The following is a 20,101-nucleotide window of genomic DNA, read 5'->3' as shown; positions in this document are numbered from 1 at the left end:
TGTGGTTACACATGAAAGCACCACTGGCATTTATAAACAACATTTTTGTATAACATGCCAGGACCGAAATCCAAGTATGTTTCTCCGATAACCGTTAAAAAGGACTGTCATCGTTCAATGTGTACTCCTCCTTTTATATCAGCTTGACGAAAACGTGACAGTTTTTGGTAATGTGAAGAACCTAATTTCTCTTTCAAACCATGTACATATATTTCGGTACTTTCTAGGGATGCATCGATATCATAGTTCTCACCAATATTAACATTCTTTACTATTTTGTCTAAAAAATATATGTTGAAATAATAGTGTTTTTCAAGATTTTTTTTATATATAATTTTTTTTTTTTTTTTTACTATTATTCAGCAAGGACATGTTAAATTGATCAAAAGTGTTTTCAAATAAATACTGTTCTTTCTATTTATCAATCCTGCAAAAAAAAAAATTCAACAATAATATATATATATATGTATATGTATATGTATATATATATATATATATATATATATATATATATATATATATATATATATATATATATATATATATATATATATATATATATATATGTGTGTGTGACATATACCTATGGGGGGGTATGATTTTATATCATAAAATAAATGCAACCTTGAAGATATCGATAGATATAAAAAAATCAAATAAGTAGTGTAAATATATTGCATATGTATTAAACATATTATAAATGGACAGTTTGATTGTAGTGGACATTAAGGTAAACTATTGTAACTATACTTTTTTGTGCTGGTCGTTTCTCATTAGTTCTTAGTTTCCTACAGATTGTAAGGGTTATTTGTCCAAATGGAAGTAGCTCTTATGTTCTTTTACTGTAGTGTCACACATAATACATTTCAAGTAGCCCTCCATCAAGTTCAGCCACGCTGAGGCAATTACAATTACAGTGCAGCTGTTTGCACTTGCGCCCATTTTTGGTAACTCTGACATCTACCTGTGCACGTTCCCCCACGTCAGTGTGTTTGATCTGATTAGCAGGTCTTAATGGATGAAGGGGAGGAGGAAAGAGGTGGGTGGCTGCTTCATACCCCTCCTCCTCGCCGAGCCCCTTCCTCTTTCCCACAGGTGCCATGGCTTACAGTGCTGGTGTGGCAGAGGGGGAGGGAACACCTGGCAGGCTGTTCCCCCTGATGGCCTGCCGGGTTCAGATGCATTTTCCCAGGCTCCCCAGATGAATGGTCACTAATAGCCGTGGGAGAGGGCTTTGCGAGCGCTGCACAGTGTACCAGGCTGACTCCTCTTGGCAGGCCCTGTGAGGAGGGCTTAAAGGAGTACTGGCTGCCTGTGACCCAGCCCTATAGCCAGCGCAAGTGCACTGCAGCAGATAGCCTTACCGCTGGAGAATGTGTTTACAAGGGCACAGAGGGAGTGAGATCTCACTCAGTGAGTGGAGGGATGTGGGACCGGCTGCAGCACTCCATTCACTTCTGATTCTCTCTGGCTGCTTTCACACAGCAGCAGCAGATTACGGTGCTGGTATAGAGTGATAAATATGGTTACGTTCACATGCACTTCCTTGTGAAATGAATTTGATGCTGTCAGCTAATTTAAGATTTGACAAATTGACTTGTGTTTTGATTTGAATTGTTTAAAAAAAAAAGATCTAGTGATGCATGATGTATCTATAACATATCGGTTATCAGCTGATGTGAAAGATTTCAAAATGATTCTATATCAGTAGATATTGAATTACACTACAGTTCAAAGGTTTGCGGCAGAGTTGTCAAATCAGTCGATACTGAAATTAAAAAAATGGGACGCTTTGAGAGCTGTTGAGCAGAATCGTAAACACCTCTGATTGCCCATTGTGTTCATTGTGATTGGCTACAATGATCAGCGCTTCAAAAACATGTTGTAAATGTACATCAATGACGCTCTTCACCAAGCACTTGCCTGCTTGTGCTTTCAAACGCTCCCGCTCCCGTTTAAAAAACAACAACTTTCAAACACTTCTGTCATCGGACATATCCGATGAGCGCGTAAACACAATGGCCAACCAGAGGTGTTTACGATTTCGCTCAACGGCACTCAAAGTGTCACAATTTAAAAATTTCAGTAACATTGGTACCGAAGTCTGTACTTTTTGGCAACTCTAATTTGTGGTCAGTAAGATTTTTTTTTCTTTTTTTTCTTTTTTTTCTAATCCTACTGTGTTCTATTTCAAATTTCTTGTGTAAAGAAAAAAATCTCACTCTTTATCTGTCTCCCTCTATCTGTTCCCCCTCGCCAACAGTTTGCAATAAGAGCGTTCTGTTTCTGCCCACGTGCCCCGTAGCCTTTAAATATAAAGCATGTGGTGGCATTAGCAGCAGTTACCTGCCCTGGAACATGTGAGAGGGACTAGGCAGGATTACCAGCATGGGAAATGGAGAGCTGGGAGCAGGAGCTGTCGAAATTCCTTGGGCTTTTTTGACTGCCTGTCAGTCTGTCTGTCTCCTTGTTCTAGAATTAGCCCTTGATGCTTTGTCATGTTGCAGTTGCTGTGCAAATCCACCTCCTAAGTCCCACGTCTCACTGTACAGAAAAGCCCCTGGACAGCCGGACTGTTTCCGCAGACCTTTCTCCCACGCTTTCACACACAAACTTCCAAGTACACAAATCTACACCGCTTTAACACACCCGCCTTTGGCCTGAAACTGATGTTTATACATTCAGGATGACTCGATCTCACCACACACACCCCTGTCTTTCGTCCGGGGTCAGCGGTGTTCCTCTGGTGCTGTCCCACCACAGGGCTCTGCATGTAATTAGAGATTGGGGAAAGAGAGCTTGATCAGTATGGGATTCATGGGACTGTTTCTCGACCACAATCTGGTCAGGCAGACTCACACACACATACAGACACAGCCTCCGTGAACCCAGACTATTCATGCCGCCTGACCAAACTTCACTTCAGGAATTACTAAATCGTTTTAGAGGATCACCCTGCTTTTTCCCACTCAACGTTTTCATTTCAAGGTCCAAGAGCGGATCAAATGGCAGGTCATGTGCTCAGGGTTAATGGTGCCTTTCTCCATTGAATCCATCATTATTTTTTGGCCACTGTTATATTATAACTATGTGCATATTTGCCTGGTAAAGGAAGTTTGATCGTTCTTCAACTAAATGGTATATTTCGTTATTAAGGCCTTGCAGGCACCAGTGTGCTGTCCAGGTGAGTCAGTTTTAATGCACACATAAGCGGGATAGATTTATTAGGAGACAGGGATGAGGAGGTCTGGTTTCAATGACAGGCCTAGCTCAGGTTCAAAACCTTCAGCGCTGCAGAACAGCACATAAGTCAAGTTTTCAGAAGCCTTCCCCACGTCGTTAATCTGCTGGAATCAAACAGGAGGAATGTGTTTCTCTGCCCTCATTCACACCACATTTCCCTGTTTGTCCTTGTGACATCCTTAAGGGTCTCAGATTCCTGCATTTACTGTACCGTACCTGCTTTATAATAGGGACGAAAATATGTATATGCTGTGTAAGTTGTACTTATAAAAATGGTTATACAACCATAATTCATTCTAATTGTTGTCTGTTCAGACAGGACTAGTTTTCCCTGAGAAGGTCAGGCAATTTACTTGAACACAAATCAGCATATTGGAATGTTTCTGAAGAATCATGTGACACTGAAGACTGGAATAATGGCTGCTGTTAATTCAACTTTGCCATCACATGAAAAAAAACATTACATGCATTAAATGTAAAACAGTCATTTTACATTGTAATAATATTTAATGATATTATTGTATATTTGATTGGGTAAATGCAGCCTTGGTGAGCATAAGAGAAATGTCAGACAAAAGTATGTCGTCTTAGAGAGACATTGTAGTATTTAAAGTTTCATTCAAGAATGCTGTGCTGGTGTTAAATCATTAGATGTTCTCACCCGTTTTCACAGAAATGATGATGTCATATACGTTTATAGTGCAGGTGTAGGCAATTAGTTAAGTGTTGCGTTAGGAGCTCTAATTAAAGGGAACATCTGCTGGGACAAGAGGTGGGATGTTCAGTTTGAATGTGACTGATCACAGTCTTGTTCATTTTGCTGTGTCATGTTAAAGTTTATTATAGGCTTTTGGTTGATAAATGTCACCATGTTAGGTTTTGGTCTCGGTTTTGATTATTTTGTGAAGGCTATAGAAGGAGGTTTCTGAAGGCGATTTAGTCCATTTGCTTATCTTTACAGTTCTCCTTTTGATCATGTGTTGCATCCTCCTGTTGGGCCACATTGCAGCATTTCATAACCATGCTGAAGGGGTCACCCAAATGTTAAATTGAACACTCATGTGCAAATATTGTTTCAGGTGGACGTTGAACAGAGTGATAAGACACACCGACCGCTCGGCCCAGGCTACAGTTACGCAGCCGGGTGTGATGTGCTTCCAGGAAAACCCCGCTCGGCCCTTCCATGTGGCGACCCCCGTGAAACACTCACACACATATGCACAATCGCCCGGGAGCCCCACCCTGACCCAGTAAGAGCGAAGGACAAGATCTTAGAGGGTGATCATTCACATCAAAGTGAGGAGTGAGAGAAAATATTTCTACAAATTCCAACTCGGTCACCTAGACACCCGCTCTCCACCCGCCGTCCCCGGTTTTCACGTATGTGAGATCGCTTCGAGATCGTCCGTTGCACACAGTAGCTATATGCTCAGATATCACGGATCGTATCAGAAATCGTATCTGATGTTGTCCATTTTTAGAGCTTGACGTGTTTAGATTGTACAACCTCTCTGGCTTGTCAAGATCTAGACTGTGGTGCTGAGAGATTATTATTATTATTCTTTCGCATGTTGAGCTGTCTGTGCTCTCCATTTGTTTAGAGCTGATGAGATTTTTATAGCTCGTGTTCTTCTTTGAACTCTGAATCAATGGAAAGAATTGCTCTAGTCGGAGACAAGGGATCACTCACCCCACTCTTCCATTTTATTTCACATTCCTCTTTACATTCTTCTGGTTTGTTGACTTTTTGTTCTCTCTATTGTTTTCCCAGGAAGTGGTAAAAGCTCCAGGAGGGGTCATGCATGCGTGTGTACTGATGTACTGTATATATTTCTGCCTTGGCTTAGTGTCAGCGAAGCCTTGCATGGATGTTGTGATTGTTGGAACACTTTTCCTCTGAGGGCATCTCAATCGTCTCACATCACATGCTACTTACATGAAACATTTTCAATTTTAATTTAGTGATACAGATCTGGTAGAGTAATATTTCTGTTTTTCATTAAAAGTTTTCTTCTCTTTTTTTTTCTTCAGAAAATATATTATTTTCTTTACAAGAAGAAGATTTACTAAAAGCAAATTTTAGTAAGCTTAATTTTATGGGCACATTCGTTTACTTTTGCATGATAAGCAATCTTGATAAAGTGTTGAGTCGCCACAAATCTGGGTCCTTAATCAAAGACAGTTGAGAACCATTGCTGTAAACATCAGTCTTTATCTAGATAACTCCAGTATTTTCTTTTCTTAAAGAAGGGGTGCTTTAGAAGTGCTTAATCTGCAAAAAGACACTGAGATTCACATTTAGCATGCTGGCCTGGGCCAGAAGAGTTGGAGCTGCAAGAACTTTTTTTTTTATCAACCAACAGCTGATATCTCAAAATTAGCCTTTTTGTGGTCCTCTGTCGGCCTTGTCCTGGGAATTGACTCTTTGAAGTGAAGGAAAAGAAGAAACACCAATGCTATTAAACTTTTTTTTTTTTTTTTGGTTAGGAGGCGGGAGGATGGGTCAATTTAAGTTGGGATGGACATGAAATCTCCTGAAATATGCAGATTATCAGTTTGTTGTTTGTTCTATCCATCAACACCAGAGTTAAAAAGAGAAAGAACATGCCCTAGGCTCTTGATACTTATCAAAGAGACATATGTTATGACCAAAGAGTTTTATTTTCCCATAACTCTCCCAAGCTTTTTGGGCGGCGCGTTGCATCCTTGAATGATTAGGAGCAGGAAAGATAAGACGCTGATACTGTCCACGCACACTTTTTTTCACCCTCATTGAATTTGGTAGGGTTCCATGTGCCATCTTGATCTCTCTACCGGTGTTGCCTTTCTCCCTTAAGCGCTTTAAGGTCCAAGCCATCTCAAAAGCATATAAATCTGATATCGAAATCCTCCTCGGTTAATTCTTTGAGATGGAGAGGAACACCCAAGGGATCATCTTATTCATATTATTAGTCATATTAAGCTGCATTGCTTAGATGAACAGTTCTGTGAATGTAGGTGTTGCTGTTCCCACTAGTCTTGTATCACTTCCCTTAAGCAAAAAAAAGAAAGAAAAAAAGCACCAGTCGCCTGAAACCTTGACATGTATATCAACTTCAGGAGCCAGTTTGGCAGGCTCACCGGGGTTTCAAACAAGATGCTTACCATAGCCTATTATTTTCGTAGGTGGGATAAAATAACATTTGTGATAATTAGTTTGTATCTTAGATACAGTGACTTGAGTTTGGGGTTTAATAGGGTTTAAATGCTCTGTTTGTTGTTTCTATCGGTGTTTATGATCATGTTTGTTCCTTCAATGGAAGTTATTTCAAAGCAAGTATGTGCAGGAAGTTCTACCTAGTTTTACTAATCTACCTTCTTTCTTTACTGTGACAGATTGTACCGTTGTTTCTACAGTGCATTTAGTTTTGACTGCCGATGGAGGAATAAAGGTATTGTAAATAATTCAAACAACTGGAGAGGAGCTGCTGTTAAGCAGTACTTGTGAGGTGGAAGAAAGTAAGAGGTAGATCCATCAATCACATACTGGGGTTGCTGATGACAGTTTTGTGGCTGGCAGACACTGTAATTGCATACTATTACCTGCAGAAGCACACCAAGCTCCTGTTTGAGGACCTAGCTATCTGTTAGTGGAGCCTGCAATGACATCAGCTGGTAAATCTGTCTTCACTAATGCATTCTGCTCATTTAACACATCTAACAACGCACTCTGACGATGGCCAAATGCTCTCGATTTGAGGGATCACGGTGAGGCTATTTTAGAGTGCACACATTGAGTTTGTTTTTCTTTATGGTTTCTATGATCTGAACCGATATGCTTTAGCACTTGGGGTCAAAGGATAGTTGTGTGTATTTTATGGTCCTGTGGCAGCCTATGGCAGTCTCTCACAGACAGGCGAAGAGGCTGAGGGGTCTATTCAGGGCACAGAGTGAGAGCTGATGGATTCCCATGCCTGTTTTCTTGTTTACAGCTGCACCAGCAGATAGCTAGCATGTTCACCAGGCCCCCTCTCTTGACGTCAAATTCCTCCCAGATTAAGAAACAGTGCTCTGCCTTCGCGTCTAGTGGATCTTGCATTCCTTGGACAATGACAAACAGATCTAGGCTGCATTCTTCCTTTGCCTCCTGTCTCTTAAATTAAAACAGAATGGTTGTGTCGTTGCTCCAACAATAGGAGGGTTGAGTGAACTTGTTTTCTTGGCATGTTAACTGTGAGTGGGTATGGTTGCTCCAGCAACTGTAAAAGTGAATGAACACATAATGTTGACATCACTAAATGCTTCATATAATGAAGGTTCAAGTTAAAAATGAAAAGTGTCTCACTTAATTTAATTTTGATAGATACTGAAAAAAGTGCTGTGTATATAATATAATAAATACACATATAAAAATAATTAAATTAAATAATTAAAATATTTTTTACATTAATATTATTACATGCAATATAATAAGCATTACATATGGTTCGACTGAGCAAATTAAGTATTTATTTTTAAAATAAAATAAATTAATTGAAATGATTTAATTTACAAGTTTTTATTATATTTTTATTATTACATATATGGACTGTAAATTGCTTAATATAGTGTATAAATTCTCCGATTAGAAACTGCTTTCAGACCAGCTGAATGACATTAAACTAACTTGAGTCCTCAACAGAAGGTCTACAATGAAAATGTCCTTTTTTGAAAGAGTGTTTGACCTTTGAATAGATTTTTTGGTAATATCCAGAATGCTTGTTCTGTTCTGATTCCTTTTGAAGGATGCAATTCATCAGTTTGATTGGCCTTTGCATACACCCTATTTATTCACTTCTTCCTTTGTGTGAACATAATTGTGCAAACAGAAAATTTTATAATAAATCTTATTTTATTCACCTGTCATCTTACCTTTGCAAAATAAATGCTGACAGAATGATCAGGTCTTATATCATAATGAAGAGGTTTATTTTGTGGTAATTACCTGCTGACTGTACATTATCCCACTTTCTTTTATTATGTGAGAAAAACGATATTGCTGAATGCATCACAAGAGGCACAAAACTAGCAGTGTTATTCATCCATTATAGAGAATAGCCGTTATTATACTAAAATATTTGACCTCAGAATGCAGAGATGGACCAATCACAATTGAGTATGTCAGAGAGTTGTGTAATAATAATAAATAACAGTCTTCAGTGCTAATTTTCAGCCACTCATCCAGTGTTTAGAGAGATTTGCAGTCTAAAATACAGGTTATGTAGGCAAAGTGGCACATTATATGCTGTTTTCAAAGGAATGAAGGATGAATTCATAAAACTCTCCCACCAGTAGAGGCTGTAAATAGTTTCTGCGTTCAGTCAGTCTTGTTACAGTGGACTTCAAAGGCCAAGAAGCCCCTGGCACTGCTTACGTTCATGCCTGAACTATGATGAGGCTTCTTGATCATTTGCTTAAACGCTTTGGTATTTTTCAGACATTAAACCGCCTTTAAGCAGTGTCATATTTGGCAGACATTTGAAGCCTTTGTTCTGGCTTTTGCATGTTGGCCACATATAATTGATAACGTCCATGTTCAGTACAGTAGACATGACTCAGACTATCATTTAATGCAGTGCTGATTTGCATTTAGTTTCCTCATGCGTAAACATGAATTTGTTTAAACAAACAGGCAGTCCCAAATGCGATTGTTTCATGATTAGCCTAACATGTCAAGCCCTCGCTGTTTCAATATTACCTGTTCTAAATGCATTTTGATGTTTAACTGTTTTGACCACAAAATGTATTTTCTTTTGCAGGTGGGAATGTTCGTCTGGCGGTGCACTTCATGAAACGACATGTCAACTTGAGATGCATAGTCAGGCAGCACTACAGAGGTAGTTTATTTCCTCTCCTCCTAGACTAAAGAAAACTGATTTGAGTATTTTTTTCCACATTAAGTTGCCTCATGAAACAGATGATTGTATCAGAAGCACCTGTGTTGTTATTAGTTCATACAGCTGTCAGGCTCAGTCGGAGGTCACTGTCCGGATCGTTTTTATTTTGGAAAAAGTCGACTGAAATATGTTCACTTAGCTGGCAACTCAGAAAATGATTCAAAATACGTTTTGTGCTGAACTTGTGGTTTCAAGTCAAACTTCTACAGATCTAAGAGAAACTTCTTTGAAGAAACCACCCATTATATCTGGCTAGACAGTAAGAGACGAATGCACTCCGTCCTAATAGAGGCAGAGCTCAAAAAATATTTGAGACTAAAGCCAAGTCCACCCGAGCCAGGCTTGACAGCAGCTCACAGGGAAAATGTGGTGTGCTTATCATAGTAAACAAGTTTAGTCTAAAGTTTCACTGTATCTTTAGAGGTATGGCATGTCAGACTCTGTGAAGCAAGTTACAATCATCATTGTACATGATATATGTTTAACATGGCTCAAAGAAATACAAACAAAGTAGGAGCGTACAGACTAATATGACTAATAAGGTATAGGTTATTTTAAGTGATCTTGGAAAAACAAAAAGAAGAAAATGTAGCTGACCAACAATTTGCTTGGCCTTCGTTTTTTAAGCTAAATTTGGCCAAGTTTGAAGGAAATAAACCGGAAAATACATCAAACAATGTGGTTTGTTTTACTTGTATCGAGTTACATATTTGAAACTTTATTGACTGAGGGGCAGTGGGGACGTGAAGTCGCCAAGTGTTGACATTCAACTTTATGGCAACTTTGCCATTTTCTTAATAAAACAAATAAAGCTTTTTCAACAGTATTCAATATTTCCCATGAAGAGGGCATTGAGGTCAATTTATGCTGTTCATCTTAGTCATCTTTATTTTACTTCAGATGTCTGAGAATTTATTCGTGCATATTTTCACCTTCCTTTCCCATTTCGCCCTTCGTTTCAAACAGAACATTTACTGTATATTATATTTTGCTAAATAGTTTCCACATCAATTTAGCTACAGCTTCATCAGTAATTTTTTTTGACCTTCACAGACTTGCGTGTGTTTCCTGAGCGTGTTGTAGTGTGTGCCAGTCCTCCAGAGAATTCTGCACTTCCCAGTGGAAATCTGAACCTGGATGTGGTAAGAGCTGCTTATGTCATGAAATAATGTTTATAATCAGTGTTGGAGAAGCTACTTTAAAACTAGCTTGCCAAGCTACAGTTTACTTAATAAATGTAGTTAAGCTACAGTAAAGTGACCCTCTTTAAAAACAGTTGGCTACACTATAAGTTAACAAAACTGTCTAACTATTATTGAGGGGGTAAACTGATTTTATCCTGTGCACAGTCTGTGGGCTTGCCTGAGATGGTGACTAGTTATTTTCCAGTTCTTTATATTATATATATAACATGTGTCTTTAATGTATGGTGTTTCCCAATCTTGAACCCATTCTCTGCAAATGCCATGAATTGGGTTCTGGACTCTGGATGTAGTTAATTCCTATGTGTTTTGTTCTCCCCTCTCGCTTATTATGGGGCGACAATTGAGTAGTTGGAAAGGGCTGATTGGGCTCTATACTGCTCTCTGAGGTGGACCACTAAATGCATTTGGCCTAAGACATGGAGCACTGGGTTCTACACATCATGAGTGCAGCATGTAAATATGACCACTGAGCGCATACATTGACAGTTTATAGCAGGGTTTTTTATAAACTTTGTGAAGAAAAATAGTATGTACACACTGTTTAAATATTGGTAATTGTGTTGTAATTTTACTAAAGTACAAAGTACTAAAAATATATTAAAATACTGATTAAAGATATAAAATATCTTAAAATATATATACTATATAAAAATACATTAAAGATTTCTGACTCATCTATAGAAAACACTCCTGATATGAAATTCTGTAAGTGTGTGTATATATATATATATATATATATATATATATATATATATATATATATATATATATATATATATATATATATATACAAATGCTGGTGGAGGTAAAATAATGCGCAAGTAAGGGCTACCTATATAGTTTACAGCATTAGCAGAGATCATTTTTTTATCCTTTAGAAATTTGTATTTATTTAATGACAGAGACACAATTTGTTCAGTAAAACACTGTTTAATAAAAAAAGAAGCAATTTTAGGTTTAGTTTTCTCATGTTTTATGACCTCTAGTTTCTGTTTTATTCTGTTGCCCTCATCTAGCTAGTTTTGAAAACAAGAATTATGCATCTTTTGTGTATTCCTCTAAGAAACGCATCCAATCAGGGTCAGGTGAAGCTGAGATCAGCCTAATGTTCAACGGAAGTAAGTCAGTCATACAGGTTTGGTACAACATGAACTTTTTTTTTTTTTGAAAAAAATATCCTCGGTAAATAAATATCCTCTGTGAAATCCTCGGTAGCTGTGACACAACTGCGGGCACGCTCATCTTGATCTGACGCGTTGAGCCTGGTCATCGATGGCAGTAACTTGTCCCACTCGCCACAGCACAGACACTCTATTTCAGTCGGCATAGATTGGCATATTCCCCCACATTCACACCACCAGTTCGTGATGGCTCTCATCCTCACGTCCTCAGGCTGTTGAGCGATCGCAACCTCCTCCTCCTGTCGTTCTATTTCCAAAGCACGCAGCTCATCTTCTGAAAACTCTGGTTCATAGATGGTTCTGGATCTTGACTGTCTGAGAAGTCACCCTCTTCGTCTCTCACAAAATCCGCCATGTTCATCGCCATTCATGTACTGTAGGATAAATAGCCAGCTACTATTCACGCCGGTATGTTGACGGAAGTCGTGGGATTTCATGTGTTGCGTGATATCTCTGCGCCCAAGTAGCAGTGCTTCGCCTGTGCTTCCCCCTAATATAGTCCCAAGTCAATATCTGCCTAGGAAATCGCCTAGTGTTAATCTGCATCGCTATTTGTACTCGTTGTGAATACGCAGGCCACAAGGTTTTTTATTTATTTTTTTATCACTTTTACTCAGGACATGCTAGCTGGCAACAAAGGATTCCATTCATTATGCTAAGCTAAGCTCGCGCCGACCCTGTCAAACTAAAACAATCCATGCACTGAGACAAAAATGCATTTGCCCACCTATCTAAATGTAGGAAAGAAGGTGAATAAGCCCTATTTCAAAAAACGGTGGAGTGTTCCTTTAAGACCAATTTGTTGAGAGGTCATTCAGGGAATGCACTGATGAGTTTATTGAAAATATGTAGTTTTATACATCCCTAGATGTTATAGAGTTATTCATCTTGAAGCTGCAGTAGAAAATTTTATCCAGGATTCGCATTCTGCGTCGTTGCATCACTGGTACACTATGTATTTTGCCACGGAAACAAGACCACAGTTTTACTTGGCTCACACACATGCCCTCTTACTCACCCACTTTTATGGCAACAGTTGTGTGTGGGTATGAAGACTGTGATTTGGTTCAACAGGAAACTCAGCGGTAGGATCTCCGGAGCCACAAATGTCCAAGTGAAAGTGTCTTTGTTTGACTTCCTGCTGTGTGTCCCGAGTCATCATCTGTCATCATCTTCGCCCCAATCAGATCTTCTTCAAATCTTTTCATGTCCACTTCTTCCCTCTGAGACTCTTGGTTGATTCTACTCCATCTCCCAATAGAATCCTGGGAAATCTGCACAGAGCCGCCCACCTTGGGTGGACATCAAGGACGAAGACAGTCTCCCATCTATTCTGCCATTTAATGTCGGTACTTTTTCGAGTTGAATCATTTGGCGTTGTTTTTCTTTGAGACCTTTTCTTTTTAGACATTTTTTCCTGCGTTGCTTTGGCTTTCAATGAAAGCATGAATTGTAATAATTCGAGTGAAGTTATCCAGTTCGACAGTGAAAAGTTCACATTGTGTAACCGCTTTTCCAGTTCATGGAAGCAAGGGCCCTTGTTTTTGCATTCCCTTCCTCAGGATGTGGTTCTCTGTGCTTGTATATGCTGCGAGGAAGGGTTAGCAGGAGCTTGCGGTGGTGCTCTTGCTATTTGGCAGATTGGAGGAAAGAGGCATCAGGAGAGTGAGTTGCAGTTTCTCTCATGACAAAACAATTATTTCAGTTGCTCCACTCTAATTTGTCAGTGGGAGCCTTTTCATACAGTTTCTTTCTTTCTCTTTTTAGCTTGAAGTTAGCCAGGAAAGTTATGTCTTAATAAGAATCTAAATAATCATAATAAGAAATGCAGCCCGGCTGTATGAGTCACATGCGAAGTAGAATTTCTATTTGAAAATGATAATGGCTCAGTGAATTTGTTCTTCCAGTGTTGTCATATGTTTATGGTGAGTTTCTCACACCGCAGAGCTTGACAGTGAGAGTCTGAATGACGCCACATGTTTTGAGGCAGTTTGGGAATTTGTCTGTGGTCCTTCCATTTGATTTAGTGCTCAGTTTGCAAAACAAAGTTTATATCAGCCGCTCAGAGCTGCCATAACACCTATCCAGAGGTCATTAGGTTAGGCTTTAAGAACGAGCGGTGATGTAACACGTGGTTTCTTGCAGCAAGAGAGAGCATGAAAAAGATTTTTGGTACTATTTGGAAAGTCACCGGTTCAAACCCTGGAAGGGGTGTTTCATGAACTGGAAGGTGACTTGTATCCTCTGTCAAAGCAAGATTAACGGTTCCTTGAGTGATTCACATCCTGTGCTGTGGTCTGATGTTAGTCAAGCGGGAAGGATCCTTCATTGTTGTGTAGCAAAAAAGCGTTGCGGGTGCAGAGTCAGCACAGCATCATGTCATCACAACTGAGACGGCAGACATATCTTCCATTTCCTTTTAATGTACTCTGAAACACCTTGAGAAGGTGTCTAGCTTAAATTGGGTCTGTATTTGTTCGCACATACTATACACCACCTTTTAAAAAAATGGGCTCTGTAAGATTTTTTGAAAGATTTATTTGAAAAGTCTCGTACCCTCACCAAGCCTGACCAAAAATACAATGAAAACATAATATTGTGAAACATTATCACAGTTAAAATAACTCTTTTCTATTCTGTTCTCTATTCTGTTCTCTTATTATTGCAAAGCTGAATTTTCAGTCTAATGTGCTGATTTGGTGCTCAAGAAACATTTCTTATTATCAATGTTGAAAACAGTTGTGCTGCTTAATGTTTTTATAGAAACTGATACATTTTTCAGGATTCTTCGATGAATAGAAAGTTCAAATCAACAGCATTTACTTGAAATAGAAGTCTTACATTATATATACATTATATATATATATACACATACATACATGCATATATACATATATATGCATGTATGAATATAATATAATAAAAATACTTACTTTTAAATCAATCTAAGCTGGGGATGGGAATTATATGGATATTTAGATTCTTCTTAACAGTTTTTCTTAAATTGAAGTACCTTTTGTTACAATGAAACAGTTCCAAATGTGTGCATCTTTGACTCTACTCATTTAATAAATACAGTACATTAATTTAAAGGGATAGTACCCAAAAATGTATCATTTACTCGTGTTGTTCCAAACCTGTGTGACTTTCTTTCTTCTGTGGGAAAAAAGAAGAAGATGGTGGCCAACGTCGGTCCTGGAGAGCCACAGTCATGCAGGGTTTTACCAGAGTTGCACCCTGATAAAAACTCACCTTTCTGTAGCTTTGTAATAACTCTTAACACCTTGTCACATCAGAGCCTGAGGGTCTGACCAGGTGTGTGAGCCGGCTGCACTATCAATTGCCGTGGAGTACGAGGGAATGGAAGTGTGCCCCACCCACCCTCCAGCCACTGAAAGTGAGTCAGCCATTCGGCCTTGCTGGGCTTCCTCGGACCATTGGCTCCACCTGGGTCGGACATCGTCACGCATTCACTGCTCTCCAGATTTACACCCCTTTGGCTTCGGGTAGCTCTACCCTCCCTCAGGCTCCACCTCTGCCCTCAGTCGCTCCAGCTTCACCTCTGCCCTCTGGATCCCCCCTTCCATCTCGGGGGATCCGTTGCGGCTCAGTTGCGGCCGCCTAGGTCTTCTATGTCTCTCCACTGCCTTGGCTCAACATCCGCGTGGTGGGCTCCACCTCCATCGTTACCTCCAGTCGTCCCCAGGGTGGCGTCGAGACACCATGGCTCCTCCCTCTAGTGACTCCACCATGGAGCGCAGTCCTGGCTGTGGCCTGGGTCTCCATCCGTTCGCTCCTGATCAAGGCCTACTACTACAAGATCTACTACTCCCTGGTATCGGCTACCTGCCCATATGCCTACTCCTAGCCCTTCACCTGCTCCTCGTCCACCTTCAAAGCCCCCCCCTCCCCGTTATTCTCATCTGTTACGGCGTGAGGTTGCGCCTTCCTGGAGGGGGTGTACTGTCACGATTATGCTTAGTTTCACCCTCATGGACTCTTAGTTTGTTTATCTTCAGTCACATGTCTCCTTTGTTGTCAGTTTCCTGCCACTTGTTTGTCCCCTAGGTTATTTATTGCTTTCTAGTTTGTTACAGTAGTTACTCATTAGTCCCTCATTGATATCACCTGTGTTTATTAAATCATCTTTGTGTTCTCTCAGTAAATATTCTGACAGTTTTAGTTCTTGTGGTCAGTTCTCGTAAATACTTCACTGAATTTGGTTTTTGGAATTTAAAGTCTTCTGTTAAATAAAGTCTGTCATATTCTTCTTCTTCTCCATGCTCATTCGCTTACCATGCTTTAGCAAGTGTGACACCTTGATTAGCTTGTTCAGGTGTGTTTGATTAGGGTTGGAGCAAAACTCTGCACGACTGTGGCTCTCCAGGACCGAAGTTGGCCACCCATGCTGTACAGTATTGTTTGGAACCCATTGACTAAAAGTATCTTCTTTTTTTTTGTGATCCACAGAAGAAAGTAAGTTTAGTATTTTGATGGTGCCCCATCTGTACTTCTGGATGTATGCTAGAAGAACGGTGCAGATAGCAGCCTTGTAATGAAGCGGGGGATCAAAGCTCAGGGCAGATGTGTTTTTACAGCCTTCTCTCCCTTTGGGGAGAGCCACAGTGTTTATGGACATAACTTTATCCTTTCTTTGTTCCTCTCCTATCTCAATTTCTCACGGTTTCCAAAAGCAAGCCACATAACACTGTCATTCAGGGCTTCTTGGCCAAACTCATTGTCACCTAATCTGGTTTGTATTCACAGAAAATAGGTGGATTTCTGGAGTGGTTATGGTTTATCGATACTCCTCATGTAAGTGCTCTGGTTTACATGGCTGGAGTGTTGTTCTGACAGGTACTTGGAGAAGACATATACCATTTGTGTATTTTATCACTAAGAGAAATAATAGGATGTTCTGAATTGTATTCATCGAATAGGCAAATGCTTTTCCTCAAGTTCATTGTATAGGATGACGGGCATTGAGGTATGTGAGGGTGTCTAAGCTCTAGATTCTCTCCATTTCTTCATGTTTGTTTGCATTATTCTTGCTGTGGTGACAAGAAATTTAGTTCAAACAACCAACTGAACGAAGCTTCCAAGTAAGCAAGCCTGTGTCACATTAGACTCAAGTCTCCTCAAAGGCATCATCTTGGTGATGACAGCAATGTTACGCAATGATGACTATGTTCAGACTTTCCATGATGGTAAAAAAAGGGTGAGGGTTCTGCTGCATAAATGTTCTAAATGATCAGAACACATTATTCATAATAGATGGATCTCTTGGCTACTGAAGGTAAAAAAAAAATATATATATATATATATATATAAAATGAATTTTTTTATATATATATAATGACAAAAAAAATAATAAAAAAATAATATATATATATATAAATAAATATAAATTCATATTATAATTTTTCATTATTATTATTATACATGTATTATAAATTACAATGTATTACAAAATATACAATGTAATACAACCCTTAATTTCATTCAGGACGTTTCCCCTCAGGATATTTTCTCTCAGAACAGTACACAAAATGACCATTGACAAATTTGTCAAGTTTTAACCGGTTTGGCACAGACTACCCAACATTGGGTTACATTGACCCAGCACTGGGTAGGTATGTGAGGGGGTTCATCATTTGTATGTAGAAATGACAGTAAAAATGGCCGAGCAGCTGAGTTGCACAAAAACTATCTAGCACCTGGGTAAAATATTACAAACAACCCAATAAAATGACCCCACAGACTGAACCTGACATTTGGTTTAAAAGAACAATCCAACCCAGCATTTTTATGCTTATGCTTGCGTTCCCAATCTCCTGCATTCGAATAGGTATGAATGGAAGTGAATGAGACGCAGTCTAGTGTGACCGCACATTTACTCATAGTGACTACGGCACACTTGTTGGGACAATCCTTTTAGAGATACCTTAAGTTAAGTGCTTTGCTCAAGGGCATTATGGTCACTGGCAAATCAGTTCATGGATCACCTCTACTTGACTGATCTTTGTCCTGATCCGTAACTGCACTTCCACTACCCGCATTGCAGGTCTTCAAGTGCTTGTGTAACGGTGATCTGCCTAACGGCTAATGAGTCCAGATCACGTGAATAGTGGCACATATTTGTTTGTTTACCAGTACAGATGAGTCATTGTAAGAGTGTCCTCTAAGCGTGCCAGCACTTATAGCATCAACTCAACCTCGTTTCATGGTTGATTATGTACAGTATGATGGAGCTTATGGAAATGTGAAGGGTGAATGAGTTTGTGAAGACTGACTCATTTCCTTTTAAAAAATGACTTATCGTTGATAGAAGACACTTTAGCTTACATTTTCAACAATCATTTAGTGTAAAGACAAATAGATGCTATTTTTAAGTGTTTATATCAAGTATATGTGGGCTGCAGTCCTCCTTACTGGATTTTGCTTGAATTTGTTTCACTTTTAGCTAAGTGTTTATATGCAATGGTCATGGCTTTTGTAACTGTAGAGGTCATGACACTGTGCCCAGAAAATAATTTATGAGAAAATATTTAATGTAAATATTGAATCAAAACAAATATTTTAAAGAACCGTTTTCTATTTTAATATATTTTAATATGTAATTTCTTCCTGTGATGGCAAAGCTGAATTTTCAGCATAATTACTCCAGTCTTTAGCATCACATGATCCAGAAATCTTTCTAATATGCTGATTTGGTGCTCTAGTAACATTTTGTTAACCAAAAGTAATGAATCAATGTTAACCAAAAAAAAAAAAAAAAAAAGAAGAAATTAAACAATCTTGCACACTTCTCGAACTTGCTAAATCACTTAATGGCTTTATTATGCAACATTTCGGAAAACAGACTTTCCTCAGGCAGGTCTAATACATATTTTAATAAAAAAAATGTTTAGAATATATTTACAAAAGACATATATAACAAAAGAATATATATTTTAAATATAATTATTTTTTTTATATTATAAATTTCTTGTCACATTTTTACAATTTCAATTGTATTAATCAATTTAATTAATTATATATTAAGTATAGATTTATTTAAAGAAAAAATTGACCCCACACTTTTGAACGGTAGTGTAACTGCACTAAATTTTCTGCACTTTTTTCGTAGGTACTATATTCCTTGTTTCCATAGACACATTGACTGCTCTCAGTTCCTTATTTAGCTAACAAATCACTCCACTAACTTTCTGACCAAAATTTCTTTTCTTATCGCTCTTTCTCTTTCCCTTGTTCTTCTTTGAAGACCAGCGGAGTACATGAGAGAGTTGCTTCTTGGGTGTTTCTCAGGGAAAGAAACACTGCTCCATTGTTGTTGTCTCTTTCATCTATTTTCCAAAGGTTTGTAAAATGCATATGAAGGCATTGAAATTCAAATGTTCTTCCTCCCCTGTCCTCCATGTTTTTGTCAAGTGTGTGTGTCCGCTGTACCGTTCACGCTCACTGGGTGTGTTTATTTTCAGTGGACTTATCGTTAGTGAATATGGGTGTGTTTTTGTGCGCTTGTGTGTCTGGATATCCCCCTAAAAACCATCCAGTCTTGGTTGCAGTGGTCTGAAGGACGTGGTAAATAGGGGGGAGTTTCTGTATGTGTGTAAGAGAGAGTTCGACAGACAGTGGTCACGGATGGAGCACAGACTTCGGATGAGACAGCAGCTTGATCGCTCTGACTTTGGAAATTAATTGTTTTTAAACATTAGTGTTCCATGTTACAGCATGATTTCCTATGAATACTTGTCTCTGAGGGGGAACAGTGAACACACACTGCAGAGAATCTCTAGGGCTCTGACAGACTTTGTGTTCTCAGATCTTCCCATGCATTACCCTTCCCTGCACCTTAAAATGAACCTTCCTACTAGCTATTGATCAGCCCATTTAGAGTCAAGCAGCAATATGCAATCCTGCTAAGCCTGTTTCTTTCAAATAGCGTGTGGGAACAGAGCTTTAACTGATTTGGGCCTTTCGGTCTGTGGCTGGGTTTCTATTCCATCTTAGGGGTGGGTGACACACCACTAGACATGATGAACCGATAGAAACTTGATGACGTATAAATGTTGTATTATTGTCTCTATCACGGTTACGCTCACGTGAGGTTGCAGTTTTTATTTTCCAGTTTAAAGTGTTGAGGAGTAAATAGTTGCATGTAACAGAGTTACGTAATTTAATTACTAAATGAGAAAAAATGTGTAATTAAATTAGTTACTTATGAAAATGTTAACGATTACAAAGTGGGTTACATCTGAATATTTTCTGTAAAAAGCTAGGATCTGTTAAATAATAATTTGTTGCTTCGCCTGTTTTTGATGTGCACGATGCCTCCTGCCATTTAAAGGCTGTTTAGTAAAGCGATGCTATTCTGATGCCTTTGTTTGGCTCTTGTTTGAATTTGCAGCGCACCAATTCTGCCAATTATATCAATCCACATTGCCTCTGAAAGCTTTCGGCTACAACCTGCCCGAAGTGCTGGAAATGTAGGAAATGTTCCATCCCCAAATGGAAATGGAGACTAACTGCGTTCACACCGCCGCCGGCGAGCGAG

The 20,101-nt window shown here is 39.0% G+C and overlaps 1 protein-coding gene across 2 annotated transcripts in view; it reads left to right on the top strand.

Annotated features, from left to right (window-relative positions):
- Nucleotides 1-20,101, top strand: part of slx4ip (SLX4 interacting protein) — a 38,641-nt gene that overhangs the window by 13,940 nt on the left and 4,600 nt on the right. For both annotated transcript variants that reach the window (XM_084390663.1, XM_084390664.1), the window contains 2 exons: nt 9,021-9,098; nt 10,212-10,300. In XM_084390663.1, coding sequence (XP_084246789.1) covers nt 9,021-9,098; nt 10,212-10,300 — 167 coding nt within the window. The remainder of the gene's footprint in view (nt 1-9,020; nt 9,099-10,211; nt 10,301-20,101) is intronic.

This window comes from Rutilus rutilus (assembly GCF_951802725.1).
Source record: "Rutilus rutilus genome assembly, chromosome: 20".
Taxonomy (NCBI): Eukaryota; Metazoa; Chordata; class Actinopteri; order Cypriniformes; family Leuciscidae; genus Rutilus; species Rutilus rutilus.
The sequence above is the reverse complement of the archived record's forward strand: the minus strand, read 5'-3'. Positions and strand labels throughout refer to the sequence as shown.